The sequence below is a fragment of the Leguminivora glycinivorella genome, chromosome 24, assembly GCF_023078275.1.
Source record: "Leguminivora glycinivorella isolate SPB_JAAS2020 chromosome 24, LegGlyc_1.1, whole genome shotgun sequence".
NCBI classification, from domain to species: Eukaryota; Metazoa; Arthropoda; class Insecta; order Lepidoptera; family Tortricidae; genus Leguminivora; species Leguminivora glycinivorella.
In genome coordinates this window covers 7,452,549-7,480,112 of record NC_062994.1, presented here as the reverse complement: position 1 = coordinate 7,480,112, position 27,564 = coordinate 7,452,549, and the positions used below count along the sequence as shown (strand labels likewise).

The window sequence follows — 27,564 nt, the reverse complement described above, 5'->3', positions numbered from 1 at the left end:
GTGATGTCTTTACTTCTAAATACCTCCTAGCATAAGTACAATAGGCTACTTGCATCCTACTCAAATCAGATTCTTTTTAAAAACTGTCAAAACGAATTTGAACGACTTGCTAATATGGAATTTATATGAAATCGAATTGAGTGACGTCACGGTCAACTCAGTTACTTTATATATTTCTACCTGACTTATTAAATAGAAATGTTTTTTTTTTGTGTATTGGATTCAAAAACAATTTCTGTCCATGTTTTTCGTATAATTAATTAGCTGGTGCTTTATTTCGTGCATGGTATAAAATATTTTATTTTAACTACAGTCAAGTTCCCTATGGTGGTAACAAAATGCAACCCAAATTTGTTTTCCACAACAACTTCAAAATTAAGGTATACAAAGTGAGGGCTGAATGGGACATTCAGTAGGTACACTTGACCCTATAGGATCAGGCAAAACCCGACATTCAAGCGCGCGCATAGCGCTCCTACAAGCAGCCCACTTGACTTTGTACCTATTCGTAACTAAGATTTTCCTAATTGACTACGAAATACATTTTTTTTTACTGTTTTATAATTAATTATGAAAGAAGAATTTATTTGCTGATTTCGTGACGTTTTTTATTCTTTTTTCGTTGTTAATTACGAAACTCATAATTTTTCCTTTTTCCGCAATTAGTTATTAAAGAATAATTTATTATTTACAAGCATTATCAATATCACCTTTTTTAACGTTAGCCTTTCCCGCTGTCTCTGATGCAGCCTGCCCTAATTACACCGTCTCTGGATAGACTTACGACTGCAAAATGCAATGCCATTAATTGACCCCGTGTTATGACTAGAGATGGGCAAAAAATAATCGATAACGAATAAGAATAATCTAATAATTCACGAATATTTTTAGAATTGTACGCATTAATGTATATTAATAATTCGCAACGAAAAAGATATCCACAAATAAATTATTTGGGAATAACATTTTTGAATAATATTTAACATTCAACATAATATATGTCGCAAAATTTTAAACTAAGCAATATTGATATTGAAGCTGAAACTTTTTTGCTTGATTTCACCGTAGTATCGTCCCGTTTTTGACTTAACGATGATGCCACTTTTTTAACGACGTACGATAAAAACGAATGGTGGCGGCAGCGGGTAGCAGGTTTACAATTTCACTACTCGTTCCCTTCTGTGGGTGTCGTAGATGTCGACTGTGAGATGTAGGTCAGCTTCTGGTGTGGGCGATGAGCTACTTGAGCAGTTTCATGTGCTCTATCTACACCATTTGGAAATTATGTATGTACTGTTGTTGCCTGTTGTTTACCTTCGTTTGTATTGCTTCTTTATTTTGTATTGTTGTATTTTATGGATGTGCAATAAAGAGTATTTTTAAAATAAAGCAATTGCAATAAAGGGTGCTATAAGTTTGACGTGTCTGTCTGTTTGTCTGTCTGTATGTCTGTGTGTGTGTCTGTCTGTGGCATCGTAGCTCCCGAACGGATGAACTGATCAAGATTTAGTTTGTTTTTTTTTGTCTGAAAGGTTAGTTAGTCGGGAGTGTTCTTAGCCATGTTTCATGAAAATCGGTCTACTATGTCGCGGTCGGGGGTTTTTCAAATTTTTAATTTTGTGGTTAGGTTAGGTTAGGTTATTATTATGTTGTATTGTACTGTTTTGTATTTGAAAAATCTAAACTTATTCACCAATAATGAAACAAAACTTATTATTAACTTGAATAATTTGTTTGAAAAATTATTCAAACAACATGACCATGTCGCGCTGTAATTGTGTAAAATTAACCTACCTTTATATAATGGCAGGTACCTAAGCCTTATTAAATATATCTAGAAGACATGGACATTAGTTGTATATAGTTCAGTCTAGATGGTATTTATAACGTAGTTAGTTTTGTTCTGGACCTTTTAGTTTTTGCCTGTAAGGTTATTGAGAGTTGAAGTGAAATTTTAATCGTAAGTATTTTTATAGAGGTATAAATACTCTAATAATAAACCGTGTGTCCCTTCATACATTAACAAAAATATGTTCTTAAAACAATTTCATCAGGCTTTCTCAGTAAGTGGGTAATTATACAAAAAGCGTTTACGCCTCACCAACTGGTAAAGGCTTTCTTTGCTATTCGAAAATAGATAACAAAATTACATTTTATTCACAAGAGTGCAAAGTAATGTTATAGAAATTTTAACTTGATGTCTTAATCTGGCTGGTAGAGTTTATTTACCTATATAAATGTTTTTGAATTATAAATATTGAATAAATTGATAGATTTGATTAGTTTGATGTTTTATAGACAGTATTTGGTTCGTATCGGTGTGGTGACAAATTTTGTATTTCACTCGGTGGCAAAGTTTGTTTAACCTTCGTGCCTTGAAACCCTCGAATCGTTCAAGATTCCACTTTTTGAACCACTCGCTACGCTCGCGGTTTATTATTGGAATATTTCGCTTGCTTGGGTATCAATATTGGCACGTGCGATTAAACAACAACTTTGCCCCCTTGTAAAACAAATAACTAATAGAGAGATTTTTTTTCTTTTCAACCCTATCGTTGTTAGATAGGTATTTAAAATGAATAGGGATTTACTAGAATCATTTTTTGATATTGTTAATATTTTCGGAATAATCGCACCAAAAGTAAAAAAAAATGTGTCCCCCCTTCCTCTAACTTTTGAACCATAAGTTTAAAAAATATGAAAAAAATGTCAGAAGTAGAACTTTATAAACCCTTTCTAAGAAAATTATTTGAACTTAATAATTGGTTGAACAGTTTTTGAAAAAAAAAATATAACTATTGCGGAAGTAAGTTTGTAATTTCACCGTATAAGCAGGTGTTTATTGTATCTAAACTACGGAACCCTACACAGAGCGTGGCCCGACACGCTCTTGGCCGGTTTTTATTTTAATGTTCAATCTTCGCCTTGCTAATTAATAAACCTTAATGACTTCATTGTCTTTCATTTTCATGGATACAAATCTCTTGGTATAAAATGGTAATAAAATGATTCAATGTATTTACCATTGTCCATTACATTATAATGTATGCTACAGAGGAAAAACTGGGTAATTAAAAATGTTCTGTTTTATAGGTCTAGACTATAATAGGCAGCGTGGACTATACTGAGATTATATCACGACAGAGGGAGCCACAGAACCGACGGGTGTCAGTGTCACCACGGACAGTTGGGCCATTTTTTTTTTCAAAGTTGTCCACCCCACTTTTTTTTCGATTTGGAAATTTTCATGTGATTTCCACTCAGAATTTTTTAGATTTTTTTGAACCTTCCATTCCGTTACCGCCATATAAAATTTATGAAAAAATGGTAACGGAATGGAAAAAAACCTTGGGACACTTTTTTCTCCTATTAGAATTGAAGGAGCTCGCGATTCTGAGCGGAAACCACATAAAAATTTCCAAATCCAAAAAAAGTGGGGTGGACAACTTTGAAAAAAAAATGGCCCAGCCACACCACACTAAACTCTGTACCAACACTTTACTTACAGAATCCGAAATGAGACCAAAAGCAGAGGACGAGAGTAGTCTAAATAACGTGGCCTGCGAACGGCTGGTCGCGCCTCAGGCCTCGCCGATAACATTCGAGTTATCATACATCAATATCGCCATGTTCGCGTATTTTCACACGGCTGGGGCTTACGGAATATATCTGGCGTTCACTGAAACTAAATGGGCAACAATTTTATGGGGTAAGTGTACTTTGAAACTAAGTAGTACCTCCGCCTTACAGAAGACTGCAGCCAAATAGCACTAGACCCTACTCATAGTGTTGTGTTCCTGCCGGTGAGTAAGGCTGCCAGAGCTCAGCGAGGGTGCGGTGTGCTGATGACGGGAGGACTTGTCCTTTGAGTCGTCGGCAACCCGAACCCTCCTAGGAGCTTGTACACTCCTTTTTGCTGGAGTGTACAAGTTTCTAATGGGGTGGCAACGCGCATGTGACACTGTTTGAGTTGCAGGCGTCCATAGGTTACGGTGACCGCTTTACATCAGGCGGGCCGTATGCTTGTTTGCCACCGACGTAGTATATCCAAAAAAAAAAAAAAAAAGTAAATGTATCGAGAGACACCCGCATTTGACCATAGATTGATAAGAAGATCATACCATCCCATACATTAAGACGCTACAAGAGTGAAAATGCTAAAATGAAAAGAAGCCCCCCTTTCAATTTGGGAATTTTATTTAAATATACTAGTGTTATTAACTAGATTTATCGAAAAAAATTGTCCATTAAGAACAACTCAGCTAAAAGATATTGCGAAAAAATCTTTAAAATCGAGGTTCCGCTCTCGACTGTTTCCTCCTTCAAAACTTAATCAATCTTAACGGAATTTAAGAGTCTGAACAACTATTAAATAATCTGTGTCGGACCGTTTAATTTTTTTGGCTAATTGTTACCAATCTTGAGTATCACACCTTTTTTGCGCCATAATGAAAAAGGCCGTTTTTGGAAATTTTTGATTGGCTCTAGCGTCTTTAAAAAGAAACATATCAAAAAAATCAAAACGGTCCGACACAGATAAAAATAATAATAATCTGTGTTGAAAAAATCACTGCTCTATCTTCAAAAACCAGGGAGGAAATAGTCGAGAGCGTTTGTATGGAGAATTGACCCCTCCTGTATCGCCTGTATGGGATGGTATGATATTCTTATATTTAATGTATTTTTCCCCTCACTAGCTCGGAAACACGTGTTTTGTCCTTTAATACCAGCGGGTAAAAACGCATTTTATCCACTAGTGGGTAAAGTAATTTGACCTTGAATCAAGTCAAATTAACTGCTTTAAAATTGATAAAAGTAGGTGAATCTAGTAATAAAGATGATTTACCACCTGTGGAACTACTGGAAGCAGTGATAAACACATTTTTTGCGTTGTAGTTTCCTCGCTATAGTGAGGGGAAAAGTTTTGTGTTACACTCGGGTGCAAATGTATTTTACTTCTCGTGTGTTAAAAAACTCGCAAGTTCAGGATTCTATTCTCGAACCACTCGCTTCGCTCGTGGTTCAATCCTTTCACACACTCGGCGTTAAAATACAACTTTGCCCCCTTGTATAACAAATAACTATTACGCAGCGACGATTAACGCAGCGAGCGCAGCCCATTACCTACTTAATTGGATTAAAAAAAGCATAATTACTCTATTCGAGAATACATGGAAGATACTCACTCACAATAATTATATGTATTAAAGATATATATTTTATTATATATTTCATTTAGACTAAGCCTGACAAAAATATGTTTGTTTAAACAGTATAAGAAAAATTGCCATTCCCTACCAGGATGCCATATATGTGATCCCGTGTACCATACCTATGTAAACAACTCTTTGTATACCATGGTTTGCAATAAATGATTATGATTATAGGAATGTAAATTTAGATTATGAACTAGTTATAGTGTATATACAGTGTATTGTAGTCTTAATGGCATACGATAAATAAATAAATAATTTAATCTATGATTTGACATGGCGCAAGGAATGACCCCAAGAGATATCTTGCAAGAGGTATCTGCGTTTCTTGCAGGGTGAAACGTGGAATCAGTCAAACAGTGTCACGCCGTGGCTTGCGTGGGCGACGGTCGCGCGATGGTCGCGCGACGGCGATGCGACGCATACGAAATCAAACCTTATCGATATGGAAGTATGAGACGCGACGGCGACGGTCGCGCGACCGTCGCCCACGCAAGACACGGCGACAGTATTCAATTCACTCACTACATACAAAAGCCAATCTGTAAAGATGACATAGACATCAAAGACAATCATCAAAGACACATTTTCGTGCATGGACGAATTATTTTGATTGGGGTTTAATTTTAATTTGCAATACCCATACATATTGCAAGTGCTATAAGCTTGATAATCCTTTTCAGCGATCATTCTCCACGAAGCAGGCATATTAGGGACCACAGCAGGATCCCATCGTCTCTGGGCCCACAGAACCTACAAGGCCAAACTCCCCCTGCAAATCATCCTGATGCTGCTCCAATGCTTTGCCTGCCAGTACTCAGCATTCCACTGGGCCAGAGATCATAGACTACATCACAAGTTCAGTGACACGGATGGGGACCCCCATAATGCTACTAGAGGATTCTTCTTCTCCCATATTGGGTGGTTGCTAGTCAAGAAGCATCCAGAAGCTAAGAAGAGGATGAGGATAATTGATATGTCGGATCTTAAGAAGAATAAGGTGCTGATGTTTCAGAAAAAGTAAGTAGTTCATGTAGAAATGTCTGCAATCGAATCTAGAATTAACTAAGAGGGGAATTATTTACCTACTGTTTTAAATGGGATTCTGATTGCCGTATTAAAAAGTAAAGTAGATTTTGCTAGCAATAGCAGAATAGCTTTGGACTAGTGATCCAAGGGTCGTTGAATACAATGTTATGTCTACAATAGGCTAGTCTCCTATACTTCAAATAAAAAAAATATTTTACGCAGTACACGAAATAAAGCACCACATAATTAGAAGAAAAATATAGACAGTGATTATATTTAAACATAATTTATATTCAATAAGTCAAAGAGAAAGATATAAAGTCAATGAATTGACCGTGACTTCACTCCTCAGTATTTCATAGTAATTCCATATTAGCAAATCGCTTTGACAGTTCTTAAAAAGAAGGGGCCCTATTCGAACCGTTATCTAACTGTCAAGTGGTATCATTTCAAAATCAACTGTGGATAATGGTCGCATGTGAGATCGGATCGCAAGTTGGTTTTGAGCCAACCAAAACGTATTAATTGAAAAAAAATATGAATCTAAAATCAACTTTATCTTAGTACAATAGGGCTTATAGTTTTTTACATTAAGCAAAACGGTACATGATTCATGTGTCCTTTTTACCGTTGACAGCTTTTGGTACATGTGGATTTGGTCGCTAGACTTTTTTGTCTATGGAAACGCTGTGCACGATGCGGTGGCGAGTAGCGGAACTAAACATGTCATTTACCGGCTATCAAAAAGAGGTTACACTGGTGATGGTCGATAAAGACTATTATTAAACGAATTTTAGCAGCAATGAAGCTTTATTGACAAGCGTTATTTTTGTGAAACCGACATCTACACGTCACATAATGCTAGCTCCACACATTATGAAATAAACGCCACAAATTATAGGAGGTATATACACGTCACCCAATCTCAAGTTGCTTCTAAACCACGCTTACGGATCAAGTCGTAAGTACATTCACACATTTTACAAAATACTTAAATTGAATTTTTTTTTCTCCTACAGAGCCGCCATTCATAGAGTCTGACCGGAAAGTGAAGAGTCGTGAAATGTATGGGGTCTAATACATTCCACGACTCACGACTCCTCACTTTCTGTACAGACACTAGTATCTAGTGGTTTGCATTGAAATTCAATGAGGAGGCACACTCGAAGCTTGTGACAGATGGCGCCACCTTATAAGTCCATTGCACAGACAAAGAATTTAATACGTGAGAGTGAGAAGAAGATATATTTTTCTCTCTCTCACACATATGAACGACAATGACATGCCCATTATTACACTTACGTACAGGCGCCGCCTAAAATGTCAGTGCCCGGCGGGATAACATGTCAGTGTGTCTCCTCATTCACATTGACAAAATAGCTTGAACATGTTAAATCCATTAAACTGCAATTGAAATTCCTTTTTGTGCCAATGTTTTCATTTCAATGACATACAAACACAACTATTAAATATGTGTTTGTATTGTTTATATTTATCAAGAATAAATGATTTGTATTATGATAATAATAATGATTTGTATAAGGCGGAAATTAGTTTTTTACCTCACCCACACAAAAAGGGACTTTGTTTTTTTTCTACGAGGGAGCAAACTGACAATTTTCTGTTCGATAACTTTGTTGTCAGTACAGAATATTAACGCAACGAGTTTGCATACCTTTAAATGTCTGTCACATAATTAATAATTTACATCTTGGGCGTTAACATTTCAATACCTACTATTATCGAAATCCCTCGCTACGCTTAAAATTCAATGTGATTACCATGCCCACAATATTGCTGCCGATATACAAATACAGTTGTATTTTTATAGCACCCTAAAGAAAAGGATGCATATAGTTTTCTTTGTTCTTGTTTACTGACACACTTGTTTGACAAAGTATAGTACGCACTTACCTACAAAAATATTGACAAAAATGTGCAAACTCTTTGTTGCGTTAGTATTTTACACTGGCAAATTAATTCTACAACACAAAATATTGTACCTATGGTAACACCACATTTGGAGATACTTTTGCATTCGATCGTAAATATAATAGAATATGCCCAATAAAACAACTGAACAAGCTTCGTTAAACTTTATTTGATGTCTTAAATGTTTGTGTCACAGAACACATTTGTACATTTATTTAGTCGCATACATCTGTATACTCCACAACTATTGTTACTATTGCTATTTACAACAGGGGAAGACAATTATATAACTCCGTATAGACAGATAGGAAGAAAACGGCCAAACTCAGAACTATAAAGAAAAAGGTACGGTGGCTTAGATGGCTTTACACCTTTGGGGGTGCTCGGCTAGATGGCGCCAATATTAGTATTTTACACTTTAACTCATATCAAGCTAAGAATATGGGTCAAATTTTCAAAACTGTGGTTCAAAAGTTTTAAGCCTGTGTCGAGAGATAGCAGTATAGGCACTGTGATTACACATTTTACTTTGACAGTAACTCTTCTTCAGCTAGTAGATATTCCGTGCCACGACCGCATTATTTACCGCATGTATGATTTGAAGAACCACTGCAATTATTACAAAGGGGGAACCTAAGGGCACAGTACAAGAAAGAGCTCTATCTACAGTATGGCCACACCCAGCAATAAACTCTGAACTAATGTAGATACTTACTACAATTTAAATACACGTGACTATCAAATTAAACAAATATCGTGACTATTATTTTGAAAAATCTTATCTCACACTGATACTTAATATTGAAACGCAGTGCCTCTACATGGACTTCATACATAGTTACTATATTCTTCTTTTCATTGACAGAAAAACAAAGTGATGCTCTCCAGCAATGTATTTAAATACAAAATGCAAATACTTTGGTTTTTTACCTATTTCAAATAAAAATACAAAATAGTTTTAGAAAAAGGTATTTGAAATACAAAATGCAAAATAGGTATCTTCAAAATACCTTTATTCAAATAAAATACTTTTTTGACATAAGGTAAAGCTTTTATTCTAAAGATGTGTTTAAAACACAGAATCACCAGAGAGCCCAGAAACCTGGCTCAATAGAATTAGCACGTTAAAAAGTGAAGCCAAAAATTGGCTGTCTCCATGTCTTTTACCTAATATTATAAAAATCTAATGAAAGAGTTATTAGGGGAAGGTTGCTATCATTGGACCACTTCGCTGCTCTATATCTATAGTCGGTGGCAAAGTTCCTTTTACCTTCGTGCCTCGATACCCTCGCAACGCTCAAGATTCCACTTTTTGAACCACTCGCTACGCTCGCGGTTCAATATTGAAATCTTTCCCTTGCTCAGGTATCAATATTGGCACGTCCAGATAAACAACTACTTTGCCCCCTTGTAAAACAAATAACTATTATTTTTTCAAACTCGGTAAACGTAACGTAACAGTCAAGACGCTAGCTTTTTTGAGAAATTAATCATATTTAATCTAAAGAACCTTCCCTTAAAGTTAACGGAATTCAAAAAAGTAAGTAAGTAAACACTTTATTGTACAAGAAAAGAATACAACACATATAATTTAAAATAGAAACAGGGTGTATAGTTTGCTAACTGGACATCACCCGACTAGTCGGGGCAGAGGTAGACCAAAAAAAACGAGGCGAGATGACCTCGACGTATTTTGCTGCGGCTAGCCGAAGCAGGCGGCAAAACGTGATGGGTGGCGGAAGAAAAGAGAGGCCTTTGCAGTGGGTCACAAATATAGGCTAGGAAAAAAAATTGTTTGCTCTTGCCTGGGGGTTTTTATCTAGCACGAAGTCGAAACTCCAAAACCATGCAGAGTGCGTTTTTTAAAAATGTAAAAAAAGTACCTACAATTTTTTTTTCATGAATATGTACACTACTGTACTGTAAACACCACAATCAGAAAAGGTATCCGGGGTGGCACATGAGGAGCCCACGACGGTCCTGGTCAGTTCCATGTCGCTAACAGGTCCGGGTTCTCCATTTTAGTAGTAGCAAGGTGCTCCGCATTCCTGTAATAATGGTGATATAGTCAATGAACATTAATTAACAGTTATTTGTTATGCTAGGGGGCAAAGTTGTATTTTAACGCCGAGTGTGGAATTGAAAAATGAGCAAGTGAAAGGATTCTATAGTTGAACCACGAGCGAAGTGAGTGGTTCGAGAATAGAACTCTAAACTTGCGTGTTTTAAAACACGAGAAGTAAAATACATTTGCACCCGAGTGTAACACAAAACTTTTCCCCTCACTATAGCGAGGAAACTACAACGCAAAAAATGCGTTTATCACTGCTTCCAGTAGTTCCACAGGTGGTAAATCATCTTTATTACTAGATTCACCTACATTTATCAATTTTAAAGCAGTTAATTTGACTTTATTCAAGGTCAAATTACTTTACCCACTAGTGGATAAAATGCGTTTTTACCCGCTGGTATTAAAGGACAAAACACGTGTTTCCGAGCTAGTGAGGGGAAAATGTTTTTTCATCGCACTCTATTGCTATTTTGCACTTAATACATGCCAAGTTGCGCTTTCGCTTTCTCCCAGACCGGACTGTAGCTCCGGTTAAAAAGCCGTAATATAAGTAGTTCTCGAGATATTAAGTTATGTGACAGACGGACGGACACACAAGACGGACGGAACGGCACCATAAAGGTTCCTTTTGTACCTTTTTGGTACGGAACCCTAAAAAACCGCCGCTTTTGGAGTTCTGGTGAAAGGTACTTACGAATGTTGAATAGGCTACTTGCCTCCTAGTCAAATCAGCTTCCCTTTAAGAACTGTCAAAACGAATTTTAACGTTTTGCTAATATGAAATCGAATTGAGTGACGTCACGTTCAACTCATTTACTTTATATATTTCTACCTGACGAATTAAATAGAATTTGTATTTAAAAATAACTTCTATCCATGTTTTCCTTATATTTATCTGATGCTTTATTTCGTGCATGGTATTAAATAATTTATTTTAAGTACAGTCAAGTTCCATGTTGTGTAGAAATGTGTATTTTTTAAAACTGCTTTCAATGTCTGGTTATTTGATGGAAATACAAATGAATACATCAATAACGTATACCTACCGTTAAGGTTTAAGGAGTTCCCTCAATTCGTCATGAATCCAATATCCGACTACCTATAAGAAATCGAGTTTGACAAAATTTGAGTTAAAAACTCAATATGCTTAGCAAACAAAGATCCTTTTGTGTCGTCTTTGAGAAGTTTCGTTCTGATCATCATAAGCAGTTCCACTGCACCAACCCCAAACTCAAGTAATTTTGGAGAAAATAGGCTGTGACAGACGGACAGACAGGCGCACGAGTGATCCTATGAGGGTTCCGTTTTTCCTTTTTGAGGTACGGAATCCTAAAACCAAAGTCATAATAAGTGTCTCGTTCAAATTTGAGTAGTTCCGTTCTGATCATCATCAGCAGTTCCACTGCACTAAATGTCACTGTTCGGTACGGTCGACTACAAAGAGATGTATCCATTTCTCACCTTATTACGATGCAAGAAGCTGAAAAAGTGTATACATCTCTTTGTAGTCGACCGTACGTAAACGCATGCTGTTCTTATAATAACACAAAAACCAATATATGTATACCTGAATACATTAAAGTTATGGTCTTTGGGAGCCTGGGGTCTGCTTTGACAATCAATCCCAAGATTTGGCGTAGGCACTAGTTTAACGAAAGCGACTTCCATCTGACCTTCCAACCCGATGGGTAATTAGGGCTTTATTAGGATTACCCGGTTTCCTCACGATGCTGTCCTTCAGCGAAAAGCTACTGGCAAATATCAAATGACATTTCGCACATAAATTCCAAAAACCTCATTAGTGCGATCCGGGGTTCGAACCCGCGAGCTCTAACGCGACCACTGTTCTGAACGTAAATGCATACTGTTCTTATAATAATACTAAATTAAGTCACTATAAGTGTGTCGTCCAGATTTGAGGAGTTCCTTTATGACCATCATCAGCAGTTCCACTGCACCAAATGTCACTGTTATGAATGTACTTAAATTAAAGCTATTCTCATATAAATACCAAATTCATTGTAAGTGTGCCGTGCAGATTTGAGGAGTTTCATTCTGATCCATTTCCATCATCATCAGTTCCATTGCACTGAGTTCCACTGTTCTGAACATAAATGCATGCTGTTCTTATAAAAATACCAAAGTCACTATGAGTGTGCCTTTCAGACTTGAGGAGTTCCGTTCTGACCATCATCAGCAGTTCCACTGCACCAAATGTCACTGTTCCGTACGTATATGCATGCTGTTCTTATAAAAACACAAAAATCACCACATGTATGCCTTCAAGATTCGAGGAGTTGCCTTGATTTCTCCAGGATCCCATCATCAGAACTGGGTTTTGATAAAAATAGGACTAATCTCAAATCTGTATACATATATACATTCAATCAAAAAAAAATGAAATCGGTCCTGTAACAACGGAGAAATCGACAACATAAAGAAACCGGTCAAGTGCGAGTCGGACTGGCCCACTGAGTAGTATCCGTACAAACTTACAAAAGTTAAAATAATCTCATGTATCTCATATATGTACCTATAACTTTAAAGATTTGACTATAATTACCTATAGGTATCGGTGAATTCGCTAACTAATTTGCGCGACCTGTTTAGTATGTTAGTTTTTCAGGGATAATTATTTCTTAATGTTAACTCATTTGCATAGTTTAATCTTAATTTAGAAGAGATTTTTTTTACATATAATCTCGTATTCATTTGTAGTTCGATCTGTTCGATAAAATCCGCAAGGGTGGTTAAATTCAATTCAATTCAATTCAATTCAAAATATCTTTATTCATGTAGGCCTAGTTACAAGCTCTTATGAATAGTTCATTACATATATATTATGATCTTAATCTAACCTAATTATCAGAGCAATTTATTGTTGTAAATTATTGTTCATAATAATATTGAGTCTATAATATACAATTTCATATAAAAATAATCGTTAAACAAAAAATATATAATTAGGTATATGTATATATAAAAATACATGTCTAGAATATTTCTAGGAAAAATCCAATGTCCAAAAAAATACAATATTAATTTCATCAACAATAATAATAATAAAAAACGTAAAAATAAGAAACCATTTCGAATAACAATTAATCCCACGTTGTTTTATCATTCATGTAGTCTTGTGTTGTATAATAAGCTTTGGAAATGAGTACACGCTTTACATGATTCTTAAATTTATTAATTGACAAGTCAGTAATATGATTCGGAAGTTTATTATAAAATCGAACACAATTACCCATGAATGATTTTTTAATTTTACAGAGCCGTGTGAAGGGCACCGCGAGTTTATGTTTATTTCTAGTATTTATATTATGTACATCACAGTTTTTCTTAAAATTACAAATGTTTTTATGTACATACATAATATTCTCATAAATATATTGACAATGCACTGTCATTATATTAATGTCCTTAAATTTATCTCTAAGTGAGTCTCTATGGTTCATTTTATATATTGCTCGAATAGCCCTCTTCTGCAGAATAAATATGGTATTTATCTCTGAAGCACTGCCCCAAAGTAAAATACCATATGACATAATGCTGTGAAAGTAACTAAAATAAACTAATCGAGCTGTTTTCACGTCTGTTAACTGACGGATCTTGCTCACTGCAAAAGCTGCAGAACTAAGTCTATTCGAGAGGTTAACAATATGGGGACCCCACTGAAGTTTAGAATCTAAAGTTATACCAAGAAAAACTGTACTATCTACCAGTTCTAATTCCTCATCCTTCACAACGACACTTGTTTGCTCATTCCTTACGTTACTATTAGTGACAAACTTAATACATTTAGTCTTTTTTTCATTTAATAATAAATTATTAGCATTGAACCAGTTCACTACTTTAGAGATATAGCATTGTTTACATCACTGTGAGCTTGTTGCTGTCGTTTGAGTTTGAAAATAAGTGAGGTGTCGTCTGCAAACAATACTATATCATGGTGGGTCTTTACAAGGAATGGCAAGTCATTTATGTAGATAAGGAACAGGAAAGGCCCCAATATTGATCCCTGTGGTACACCTATAGAGACCAATGAATTTTTTATTGAATTTTAGAAAATTGAATTTTAAATCTGATTAGTTTTTAAAACCGAAATAAATTACACATATGAAAGAAAAAGTGACCAAGGCCTCCAGTGCCTGAGGCTGGAATCGAACCAACGTACCCTGCAATCGCGGCAGATGCCTATTTCCGCTCGGCCACCCAGGTCACAGATGCTGAGGTCGAAATTATCTCTCATATGAGTAATCTATACAAGGACTCGCAGCGCCCTCTGACCATCCCTAGAACCTTCCTTCCTTGACAGATTTGAGGCGGCGGTTAAAAATAGTTTTGATATGTACAATTTGAGCTTTTTCATACGATACCCCACTTGACGTAGTAGCTTGACATGATTTACAGTTTGCCATTAGAAGTTAAAAATGTTCATACCTGTTCCAAATTTCAAATCGATAGCAAAATTACCTAGTTCTCGAGATATTTAGAAATATGACAGACAGACAGACATACGGACAGAGTGGGACCATAAAGGTTCCTTTTGTACCTTTTTGGTACGGAACCCTAAAACCAAAAAAAATACAGACGAATTGAGAACCCCCTTCCTTGAGATTTGGAACAGCGGTAAAGTTAAAGAAAAACATGAACCCTAATAATTATATAACCTCCTTTATTTTCGATAAAAAAAGTCTGTTAAAAAAGGGACATAACTCTTTTCAACTAATCAGTTCAGTATTTTTTTATGAATTCAAGCTTTTATTTTTATAAATTTAACCCTTAAATGCATGACCTTGACAAAGATTAATTCAAATTTGTATTTTGACATGCTGTCATTACAGTCAAAAATAGATGATGCATATATACATCGCTGTGCATTAAAGGGTTAAGTCGTTTTTCCTCTATTGTTGGCATTGTAGATACACAGATATTTTCAATTTTGTTAAACTTATTACCTGGCTCTCAGATTCTCCGCTCATTGTAGCTGCTTCTGTGAACGTCGGCGATTCTTGACGTTTGGGTTCCGACGCGCCTTCATCATTAAATCTGCAATAATAATGATCACGAATAAATCAGAAGTTTCCAACCATTGGCGTGTGCAAAGGGCTTGGCACTTGGCAGTAATAGTTATTTGTTATACAAGGGGGCAAAGTTGTATTTGAACGTCGAATGTGGAATTGAAAAACTAGCAATTGAAAGGATACCTGCGTTTCACGATAAAATATCAAGAGCCAACACCATGACAGCTCCTCGAAACAATCACTAGTCCTTGTTCCAGGAAGCCCAGGAGATCCGAAAATTGGTCCTGGACAAATCGGCCTTGGTCCGATGAAGAATCACTGTAACATAAAAAATAAATTTACAAGTTAATTAGTGTTAATTTACAAGAGAAAATGCTTGAGTTGCTAAAAAATCCTCAACTCTTCATGGATTCCAACATCAGAACAGCGCAGGTTTCGACATGTCACAAAAGAACGCCACCTCAATAAGTCAATACGTAGGCAACAGAACCCTAGGCGTTACGGGGCCCGAATAGAAGGGGCAAACTAAGAAAGAGGTAGCGCAATATCATTTTTAGGGTTCCGTACCAAAAAGGTACAACAGGAACCCTTATGGTGCGACTCTGTCCGTCTGTCTGTCCGTCTGTCACATTCCTAAATATCTCGAGAACTACTAATGCTATCAACTTGAAATTTGGAATAGTTGTGAACATTGTGAACCTCTACAAATAGAACATATAATTTTTTTAAATTTATTAATTTTAATTGTAGAACATGGCCAAAATGAAAGGGGGGCAAACTGTAAATTTCAAGTTACTAGGTCAAGTGGGGTATCGTTAGAAAGAGCTCAAATTGAACGTAAATAAACTATTTTAAAAAAAATTTTGTTGTGGAAAAAAAAAGAATTTTGAAGGAAAATGTAAAAAAAATACCGTTCCCCCCCCCTTATCTCCGAAGTTTACCAACGAAAAATTATGAAAATTTTAGGAAACATTTGTTTTATGCTAAATATTACAGGAAAAATATAATCGTGTTTGTATCTTGAAAACCTTTTTTTTAATTCACAAAAAACTTTTCAGATTTTTACTTTTAATTTACCCACCTTTGCGGATGTATATAGTACTTGAAATTAATACGAGATGTTACGTAAATCAAATTCTTTCCAATAAAGTAAAAATTGTTTAAATCGGTTAACATTATAAAGAATAATCCCTGAAAAACCAACATACTAATATGGTCGCGCAAATTAGTTAGCGAATTCACCGAGAGATGGCGCTATACACAATAATGCTCATTAGTACCTATACTTTTGTCTTCTAGTCAAGTCGTTAGAGGTATGTGAAAACGTGAGATTATTTTAACTGGGGAGTTTGAAAGTTTGTACGGAACCCTCGGTGGGCGATTCCGACTCGCACTTGACCGGTTTTTTTAAATTTGTTTTAGAATAACGTCACTTTTATTCGAAAACTTTTTTACAAACCTATTTAAGTGTAGAGAAAAAAGTTTTGTACCGAACCGAACTTATCCAACGACTATAAGGTAACGGGCCCAATCATGGACAGTTTAAGATGAAATTTTGCCTATTTTCGATATTTCACTGAAACATGTAAAAATTCTACCGCTAAACGTGTTAAAACTTGAATGTCTTATCTTTCTTTTACATTTCCAGCGCATTGCAGAATAGATACTCCTATTGGTTTCTTCATAATTAACAAATTAAAGCAAGGTGCTTTTTCTCCAATCATGGACGGCAGTTCTCCAGTAATGGATCCCCCATTATGAACGGTGAAATAAGTTTAAAAATTTACATTTAAAGCAAACTAATACTCAATGAGACAATTTTATATACCCCAAATAAAATTAGTTTGGGTTATTTTAACATAGGATTGTTTCTTGTAAATTTTGGTTTTTGTAAATTGTTCCTTGTCCACGGAACGGAGGTACGCAGTTTTCCGGGTCCAGTTATGGACACTCGCAAAATAACACAATTTCTTTATATCTTTGGAGTAACAAACTAGTATGTTTTATACCTTATCTCATGGTTAATACAGTAAGTAAAACTCATTCGAGTTTACACCGAGTATTTTTTTTTTATTAATTTATACACGAACTCTACTCTCTTAGCAACCTTATTTAATGAGAATTTTTACTAATATTTTTTTCAGTAAACTGATGACTTTTATCTAGCCGCCAAATCCTTCAGAAATAACCGAATTAAATGAAACGTCAAAATTAAGCAGCTCTATTACTCTTGTTTATGGTACAATGCCGTCAATTTTTAGGAACTAATTTCAAATTATTATTTTTAAGGATTTGTCCATAATGGTATCACCGTCCATTATGGGGTATTTTACATTATACCAAGAACCATTTAATACAGGACCAGCAGAGTCCATACTAAATAACGTACCCCAGCTGGCAGCCGTCAATCTATGTCGCTAGATGTCACTAAGAGTGTCATTTGAATAAAAATGTCGTTATTTAACACGTTCACTGCGGAGCCGGATTTTGTGAACTCGCTCTCAGTGCGTTACAACCCATGAGAGTCCTGTATTGAGCTTTCTCTCTGTGCGGTACAAGTCAATTACAGCTTGTAAGGAGGGTTTCATATTTTACCTAAAATACCTTTACCAGATACACATTTATTAAATTTTATTGAAACAATATTTATTCTAATAACTAATCTACACAATACTGTCTTCGCCGAAGTTGATGACTGTTCGTTTAGATTTTATAGACGAATTAATTAACAGGTCAAAATTGACTTGTGCCGCACAGCCAGAACGGGCACAGGTAAAAATGTCGATGATTTAGTAGTGATGAGGAAAATAAACGAACTAATATATCGATCCAATTCTTACTTTCTTTACCTTTAATGTAACCAGATTTTTATATACAACCAAAACTTTTAACTTTGCTCTTAACATTATTTAAAAAACGATTTTTAGAAATTTTAGTAAATATTTTGCATCAAGCAATTTGAACTTTTTACAATATATTTTTACGTAATAATATTTAGCAAAATTGTAAGCGTTTTGCGTATAAAAGCGTTATATTGTATTTAACGAATTTCATTTAAAACAATCGAAACACATTTTTTCACCACAAAATAACGCGTGGATTGATAATATGGTAACAACACTAATGCATTTTGCACTTTGCTCCAGTGCTATACAAGGTCGTGCGTAACAGGTCATTAAAGGCCCTGTTCCGCACTGAATAACAAAAGTCTAAGACTGGTGCGAACAGGACATATGTGACCTGTTTATTAATTTATATGCTGTCAAATAGAGTGTAAAATGATAAATATAAACGTATACTTGACTATATAAAAATAATAAAATATAACAATGATATGGGCTTCGCACCAGGGTAAAGTTGCGCATTTCTGTCGCCGCACCAGGGGGAAGTCCAGAACAGGGTCAGAATGACCTGTTTCACAGTGAACGTGTTAAAAAAAACCGGCCAAGAGCGTGTCGGGCCACGCTCAGTGTAGGGTTCCGTAGTTTTCTGTATTTTTCTCAAAAACTACTGAACCTATCAAGTTCAAAACAATTTTCCTAGAAAGTATTTATAAAGTTCTACTTTTGTCATTTTTTTCATATTTTTTTAAAAATATGGTTCAAAAGTTAGAGGGGGGGGGGACGCACATTTTTTTCCTTTAGGAGCGATTATTTACGAAAATATTAATATTATCAAAAAGCGATCTTAGTAAACCCTTATTCATTTTTTAATACCTATCCAACAATATATCACACGTTGGGGTTGGAATGAAAAAAAATATCAGCCCCCACTTTACATGTAGGGGGGGGTACCCTAATAAAACATTTTTTTCCATTTTTTATTTTTGCACTTTATTGGCGTGATTGATATACATATTGGTACCAAATTTCAGCTTTCTAGTGCTAACGGTTACTGAGATTATCCGCGGACGGACGGACGGACGGACGGACGGACGGACAGACAGACATGGCATGGTACGTAACTCCTACTCTATCCGTCTAGTAACAGATATTGATGGCATCACGGAGGACATGGAATTGTTAGTATGTATTATCACCCAGAAAAATATAAAATTTATGTGTTGCGTGGTATATCTACCACCTAACTACAAAGACGATCAATACCTTAGAGTCTTAACATGTCTAGAGAATGTACTTTGCAACTACTCTGAATTAACCATTTGCATTATTGGTGATTTTAATTTAAATTCCTGTTCGAATAATGTAAAAGCGCAATTTGAATTATTTCTAGAGTTTGGTAGACTACGTCAATGCAATGATATTATTAACCAGCATGGCGGCCTCCTTGATTTTGTATTGTTCGACCGTGACTCTGATAACATTAGTGTATCTGATGAAGTGGAGCCTCTGGTTCCGATGGACGCCTATCACCCGCCGCTTGAGGTTAATTTGGCGTTGATGCACGCACATCGTATATATGGGCACTCGTTGCCCTCTGAAAGTGAGAAACAGTCTATAGGAAAATTTCCTTCGACTGCAATGCCTGCATGGGATTTCCGCAAGGCAGATCTTAGTGCGCTATATGCTGCATTGGCTAATATAGACTGGGCTGAGGTAAATAACTGCCAGGAAGTTGAGCAGGCCACAGAGGTTTTATATTCTAAGTTGACCGAGTGTATGTTAAAATTCGTTCCATATAAAAAACAACAAAAATCCCGTGTAGGTAAATATACGTACCCGGATTGGTACACTCCAGAAATTGTCCGAAACATACAGCTTAAGTATTACCACCTAAAAAAATTTAAAAAGTCTGGTGCTGTATACAATAAGGAGTTATACAGGTACTACAGAGGGCATGTTAAAACTTTGGTCGACCACACGTATCGACTATACCTAAAAAATATAGAAGATGATATCATAAACCACCCAACCAAATTCTGGCAATTTGTGAAAAAAAAAGCGCAAGGCGAAGATACCTTACAAGGAATTCTTCTCTAAAGATAACCTCGTAAGGGGCCAAGATGCGGCTGAAGCCTTTGCCGAATACTTCAGCTCTGTGTTCCATACTGAGGTGCCGCGGCTAGACGCTGAAGATGCTGTACAGAGTGCGAGAGGTCTGGGTGGAGTTGGAAGGGTCGCTGTAGATAGAGTGGAGGAATGGGAATTGCTTCGTGCAACTAAAAGACTCAAGCCTCGGTCTGCAGCCGGCCCTGATGCCATTCCCCCATTTTTGGCGATTGACTGCATATCTGTCCTAAAAGCACCTCTTCTACACATATATAACTTGTCTTTGAAGCAAGCCTCCTTTCCTAAACGTTGGAAAGTATCAAGAGTCACACCTATTCCCAAGGGAGGTTCAACGTCTGCGTCCCTTTCGGGCTCAGATGTAACTAATTTCAGGCCGATTGCTGTTCTGCCCGTTTTTGGTAAGTTGTTTGAGTCGATACTCGATTACCAAATAAGACGACAAATAACTGGTCTGCTGGACGACTCCCAGCATGGCTTCCGTACAGGCAGATCTACCACGACTAATCACGTTGCCTTTGTTGAATATGTCCTCGCGGCTATGGATGCGCGCAGACAGGTCGACGCAGCATATTTCGACTTCAAAAAGGCTTTTGATTTAGTCGATAATGACATCTTGTTACAAAAGCTCGCCCAATTGGGATTTGTGCCACAACTCCTGCGTTTTTTTGCCAGTTACCTTGGAGGTCGAACACAGTTTGTAGTACTTCCAGGCCACGAATCCCAGCCATTCTATACACGCTCTGGAGTGAGCCAAGGGAGCACTCTTGGTCCAACATTGTTTCTCATAATGATAAACGATTTGCCGAAGGTTACAAAGTATGCAAGATGTCTCATGTTTGCTGACGACCTTAAAATATTTATGCAGGTCCATAACGTTCGTGCGGCCAAAAGAGCTCACTTGTGGCGATCTACTGAAAAACGGCCGGTCGGAAGGCCCAGGTACCGATGGATCGACGAGGTCCAGAAAGACCTGCGTGACCTTCAAGTGACTGAGTGGCATCAGATTGCACAGGATAGGAGCGAATGGCGGAATCTAGTGTCGGAGGCCAAGATCCACTTCGGGTCGCTGAGCCATCGCAGTAAGTAAGTAAGTAAGTAGGTCCATAACGTTGGCGACTGCGGCAAATTACAGCTAGATATAAACGCTGTTGCTGAATGGAGTAGAGCTAACCGTCTGCTCTTTAATGAGAGTAAATGTAAGGTTATTACATTTACAAGAGCCAAAACACCGATTAGTTCTTCTTACCATTTAAGTGGCGCGGACATAGCAAGAGAGCAGGAAATACGTGATCTAGGCATAAATATGGACAGGGAACTTAACTTCCGTTCGCACATAACTGCCATATGCAAGCGTGCAACCAAAACTTTGGGTTTCATAATGAGAGTCAGCTCACAGTTTAAAAACAGATTAGTACCCAAGGTTTTATACAATGCATACGTACGCAGCATATTGGAATACGGGTCCACGGTGTGGGATCCGGATGAAGAAAAGTACACCATAATGTTGGAAAAGATCCAAAGAAAATTTGCAAGATTTCTTTATAAAAGACAGTATGGGTACTATCCGTTTCTCTTTCCCTCTCTGTTTGTGACTGGTATGGTGGGCTTAAATACTCTCCAGTTAAGGCGCAAGATACTACTAGCGGTGCACTTCTACCAATTGCTCAATAATAAGGTTGACAATCCAACTGTCCTTGGACGTATTGGTCTGTTTGTGCCCCAGGCGCGTCTATGTGCGGAAGACGCCAGGGAGGGCGGGGTGCGTAGACGTAGACCTTTGTTCGCGCGCGGTGTGGTTCGTACCCGTCGGGCACAGAACGCTCCCACTTCTAGAGCTCTCGCACTGTTTAATGAGTTTTTAAATTTTAATCATGATGCTGATATATACTACGACAGAATCGGAGTCTTCGTTGGAAAATTCCTAAACTTTATAAATGTTTTTTTTTTTGAAAAATTAGAAAATAGTTGATATTAATCGGTATGACATCCACTTAGGTTTAAGTTTGACATCTTCAATTATTTCATTTGTTTGTAATGACCTCTGATATTTTTCTGATGTTTGGTTTGAACCTTAATTGTAATGTACTAGTTATGAGTGTATAAAATGATATTTTGTATCTACCGCATAAGCGCCTTGGCACCCTAGCTGTAAGTTTATGCATGAGTAAATAAATAATTGAGAAATTAATGGCGAAACTATAAGGGTTCCTAGTTGACTACGGAACCCTAAAAATACGCACGCGGTAGTTCAACGGCATTACAAATGATACAGTAAAAAGTATATAGATGACGCTAGGGGCCCGTGTCATGTTTCAGTCCCTGTTTACAACGCAAGCCATCGGCATCGTTCTTATTTTGAATTATGACAGTCATCCAAAAGAGTACCATACTGTCAAATTTTCTATCGCTTTCATTTTGAGCGTGACGTCAATGATTAGTAATATTACTTTCAATATATTTCAAATTTATATTTTAAATGAGGCCATTTCGAATAGTGTTTATGATTATGATAGATATCATGTTGACAATCAATCTCCGTCTCGCTCGCACCAATCCTATATTTGTACGAGTGCGACCGAAACGAGTTGAGTATTATTTAAAGATTTTTGAATGTGCAAAATCCATGAAGAATAGAAATAAAGGAGCAACCTCTTTAAGTATCAGAAGTGCACATATAAAAGAAAAGATAGGTGGCGCTGCAATCGCAGGTGCATAAGGGTTTGACAATCTCTTTGCCTTCTCGGTAGTGAGTGACCCCGCCTACGGAGCAAGGGGTCCCGGGTTCAAATCCTGGTGAGACCTTTATTATTTTTTTCTACTAATATTTTTCTTGAATTATTTTATTTTTTTAATGTCCAAAAATATTTTTTTGTTTTGTTACAACTTTTTTAAATTTCATTTGCAAGACTTACAACATTACTGAAGAATCCTAAGATGGGGCAAACAATGTAAAAGGGCTTAAGTTAACATTTGTATGAATAAAACAATAAATAAACACAAATAAAATACACAAAAAGAAAATAAATGTATAAAAAAAAAACAGAAAGATCGCTGTCAGAATTGAACCCGAGAACATCTGCGTACGAAGCCAGCGCACTACCACGGGACTACGTCTTGACTTGCTCAGTCTGACGAAATTAGCCTAGAGAAAAGAACGTCTAATGTCATCTCACATCGCTGATCATTGAGCGAGACATGCGCTCCAAGCGGAGATATTTGTAACTGCAATTATAAAGGCTCAGCCGGTCATTTTTGCGACTGTTCTACTTCGACAGACTTTCCTCCTTATCTCTAGTCTCCCTGGCAAAATCTTATTGGTAGTTGTCACAAAAACCTACTTTTTCCATAAAGCCTGGCTTCCACATATGCGGAATCGATCGGCGTCGAGTCGAGTTTTCATCTTATACATTTGAATGCTATTCGACGCATCATGAGAAATGCAAAATACGAAAGTATAGCTATTAGTAAACTACGTAATAATTTATGGCAGAAGGTCCTTTAAGTATTAGGGACTGAATAAATTAACCGACTTGGTATTACAGGGATCTCAACTCTTTTTTACGCCAGAAGAACTGTGTTGAAGGACCAGCGATTACGTAGTTCCTGACGAACTATTGTAATATAAAATAAAATAAAACGGAAAAATAAAATTATGGTAATTGATGCGTGCCGAACTTACTGCTGTTGTTTTCTCGACAGTTCAGCGGGCGGCCACCCTTTCGAATATTTACTTGGTTCACTCTTTCTTGTGTACACTCGCGAATCGTTATTTATTTAATTAATAATTATAACTTTATTCGTCGTTGCGGATATTTTTTCACATTGACATCGAATGTCTTTTAGTTTAGCAGATTGACGTATTTTCTTATATTTTTTAAGAAGGTCGGCAAAAAGGCAGGTGACACGACAAATAAAAATGAGGTTGAACCTATCATAAGGAAGAGCGAACGGGATGGACGATATGAATGATAATGAATGAAAAGGGCGCGAACAAACTGAGTTGCGAAGACTTGGTGTTTTTACAAGTTTTGTTTTTGATGGGATACAGTATCTATTGTCTTAGTCCGTTTTTATCCGATCCGATATCGGATGTCGGAAGGATTTAAATGGAAAAACCGGCCAAGAGCGTGTCGGGCCACGCTCAGTGTAGGGTTCCGTAGTTTTCCGTATTTTTCTCAAAAACTACTGAACCTATCAAGTTCAAAATAATTTTCCTAGAAAGTCCTTATAAAGTTCTACTTTTGTGATTTTTTTCATATTTTTTAAACTTATGGTTCAAAAGTTAGAGGGGACGCACATTTTTTTCCTTTAGGAGCGATTATTTCCGAAAATATTAACATTATCAAAAAATGATCTTAGTAAACCCTTATTCATTTTTAAATACCTGCCCAACAATATATCACACGTTAGGGTTGGAATGAAAAAAATATCAAACCCCACTTTACATGTAGGGGGGCAAACTAATAAAATATTTTTTTCCAATTTTTATTTTTGCACTTTGCTGGCGTGATTGATATACATATTGGTACCAAATTTCAGCTTTCTAGTGCTAACGGTTACTAAGATTATCCGCGGACGGACGGACGGACGGACAGAAAGACATGGCGAAACTATAAGGGTTCCTAGTTGACTACGGAACCCTAAAAACAAGTAAAAATATAGGTGAAATTATGTTTTTTTCAACTCCCGGGTTGCAAAACAATGCCATCTAGTTTTGAACCAAAAATTGAGCTTTTTTTTAGGGGTACGCTTTTTTGTATGGGCTATGTCAGTCCAGTATTAAATGGTTCTTGATTATACTAATATAATATAGCAATACCCATGACGAATTTGTGTCAAATGTCAGATTCCAAATTGAACATTAATTTTGAAATCAGCAGCCCCGAAACCTAATTTACGACACTCCCATGACGACACAAAAGTTAGGAAAAAATGGGTTCTGTAATGAAATTAATGATAATTATACTAATGGTTAAGATGTGAACTTAAAATATAGCTTTTTTGGCTCACCTTAACTATAAACTGAAATAGACCTACCATAACTACTTACATAATTTGCTAACTGCCGGACAAGCGCTTGACGAGCAGCGCGACCCAGCTGCAGCTCTTTGTTTAGCCAACACCTGTCAGGAGCCATTGCCAAATAAATATCAGCATTCTGCTGACGGGCGTCAAACTCCGCCGCTAATCTCTGCTCCTGCTGCTGCTCCTGTTCTTCGTGTCGGTTCAGCGGAGGCAGTTCACAATTCGCTTTGTTAGCTATATTGTCAAGCACACAACACGTTTTAACGATCTTAGCTGCCGCTGCTGGCTTGTAGTGCAGTTTCTCCATTGACGACAAACATTGCCAACTGATTTTTAGTCGCCCAAAACACCGCTCTATACAGTTGCGGGCTCGAACTTGTAAAGCGGTATAACGAGCTTCTGGAGATCCTACAGGTGCATCCAAAAGTCAGTGCATCCATCAGTAGTGTTTGCCTCTGTGGGTAAGCTGAATCACCTGAAAGAATATAAAAATGTATGGCTGTGATATATTGAAATATACAATTATGCTACGAGATAAAGTGTTTTGTCTAACAGTTCTTACTTAGAGTGATATTTAAATTGACTAAACAATAAATCACACGTGCACGGAAGAAGATATTACACAGAAGATACTACATTTCTTTTAGACATTTGTCAAATTTATGTCACGTTAGCTTTTTTTTAAATATAAAATTATCATATCTACGTTTTCATGATGGGTCTACACCGACGCAAATGCACGTCATTCTTGTTTATTTTAATAATGCCAACGCCATCTTGCGACGAGTAGAGGAACCAAGTTGTGCCGAAAAAAACTTGCAATTTACTCTTTGGTACGACAAAATCCCCGTCTAAGTGTCATAAACCAAACATGGCGGCCATACCCATCGACAAAAAAGTCTATATACTGTGCCATTCAGGAGAACGCATGCCTTGGTTCGTATTGTCAGGCCATGAGAGATTAAATTCGTGTAAAATTACGCAATTCATATCTTTGTAATGATATGATGATTCGAATTGCAATCTCATTCTGTCACTTTGACACAAGAGTAAAATCAAAGTAGAATCAATACTAGAGTCGTGACACGTTAGCAAAATGCAGACCAAAAGTGTGTACCAAAAGTATTGCCAGTATTACAAGTTTGACCCAAAAAAGGGAATTTAATCGTTTGCCGTGCTTAGGATTTCTACAAATAGGTGTTATTTGTGAATATTTTATCTTTTTGTTAGAAAGGCTCGGACGTATCGCGAAGTTTTGAGTCAAAGAGATTAATCATCTAACATATTTTTAAGCAATATTTTTTTTTAAATATTTTTTGGTGTAGCTGGCACGACGACGACCGTCTATTAGCAAAAAAACATTTTACTTCAAGTAACAGTGAAAATGGAGATACGAGGTGATAAAAATGTCATATGTTATTTATTTCAAAGATAGAAGTCCGTTCTTTTAAAATACTCAAAACTTAAAAAATACTCCATCAAAAATAAATGTTACAAAAATTTTATCCGGTACATTGCCTGAGCTCTAGTCCCAACCTAGTACCAATCCAGATGACAGCTGCACGTATTCGACAACCCGTGATCCAATCCACTATCATTTGAGAGTCAACGTGGAACGTCAAATTCGCCATGCCGAATTGAGCCCCTGATTTGACTGGAAACTTGTCTATTATGATTTCCACGTTATCTTCCAGATATTCAACCCCGTTCATCGGAACCATCTGCTTCGTCTTGCCAACCCTCGTTCCCATGTACTTCTGGAGTGAAACCTTCGCCTCAGCCTGGCATCTCAACATCCTGCGCGTCATTACCTCCCTCCACTTCACCTTCCTAGTCAACAGCGCCGCGCACGCCTTCGGCAACAAACCTTATGACAAAAACATCACTCCTTCACAGGTCATATCTGTATCTTTAGCAACTTTAGGAGAAGGATACCATAACTTTCATCACGTCTTCCCTTGGGACTACAGAGCGGCAGAACTAGGGAACAATGCTATAAACTTCACTACGCTTTTCATAGATTTTTTCGCCTGGCTTGGGTGGGCGTATGAATTGAAAAGTGTTGGAAATGATGTGATAGCCAGGAGGGTGGAGAGGACTGGAGATGGGACTAATCTTTGGGGGTGGGGGGACAAGAATATGCCAAAAGAACATGAAGAGATCGCTAAAGTGTCAAGTAAAGGTCGATGATGTTTGGAGTTGTTGGATAAGGTTAAGAAAAGCTGAAGAGGATAAAAAACTTACTTATCTCAATATAAATTCGTCCGCTTTTTATAAGCCATTTGACAATCAAT

General features: G+C 36.8%; 2 protein-coding genes across 3 annotated transcripts; one reads left to right on the top strand and one right to left on the bottom strand.

Annotated features, from left to right (window-relative positions):
* The first annotated feature begins 1,866 nt into the window (after positions 1 to 1,866).
* On the top strand, positions 1,867 to 27,460 carry LOC125238633 (acyl-CoA Delta(11) desaturase-like). The gene is made up of 4 exons (XM_048145997.1): positions 1,867 to 1,960; positions 3,509 to 3,709; positions 5,897 to 6,233; positions 26,965 to 27,460. Exons 2-4 carry the CDS (start codon positions 3,517 to 3,519, stop codon positions 27,458 to 27,460), a joined length of 1,026 nt encoding a protein of 341 aa, XP_048001954.1. The 5' UTR covers positions 1,867 to 1,960; positions 3,509 to 3,516.
* On the bottom strand, positions 10,124 to 25,582 carry LOC125238634. Of its 2 annotated transcripts, XR_007178456.1 has the most exons (4): positions 25,296 to 25,582; positions 15,459 to 15,593; positions 15,210 to 15,300; positions 10,124 to 10,222 (listed from the first exon to the last, which is right to left on the bottom strand). XR_007178456.1 is itself a non-coding variant. In XM_048145999.1 (2 exons), exons 1-2 carry the CDS (start codon positions 25,575 to 25,577, stop codon positions 10,196 to 10,198), a joined length of 309 nt encoding a protein of 102 aa, XP_048001956.1. In that variant the 5' UTR covers positions 25,578 to 25,582; the 3' UTR covers positions 10,131 to 10,195. The 2 variants fall into 2 exon arrangements, 1 of the variants encoding a protein (XP_048001956.1); XM_048145999.1 differs by lacking the exons at positions 15,210 to 15,300; positions 15,459 to 15,593 and having other exon boundaries at positions 10,131 to 10,222.
* Positions 27,461 to 27,564: the final 104 nt, after the last annotated feature.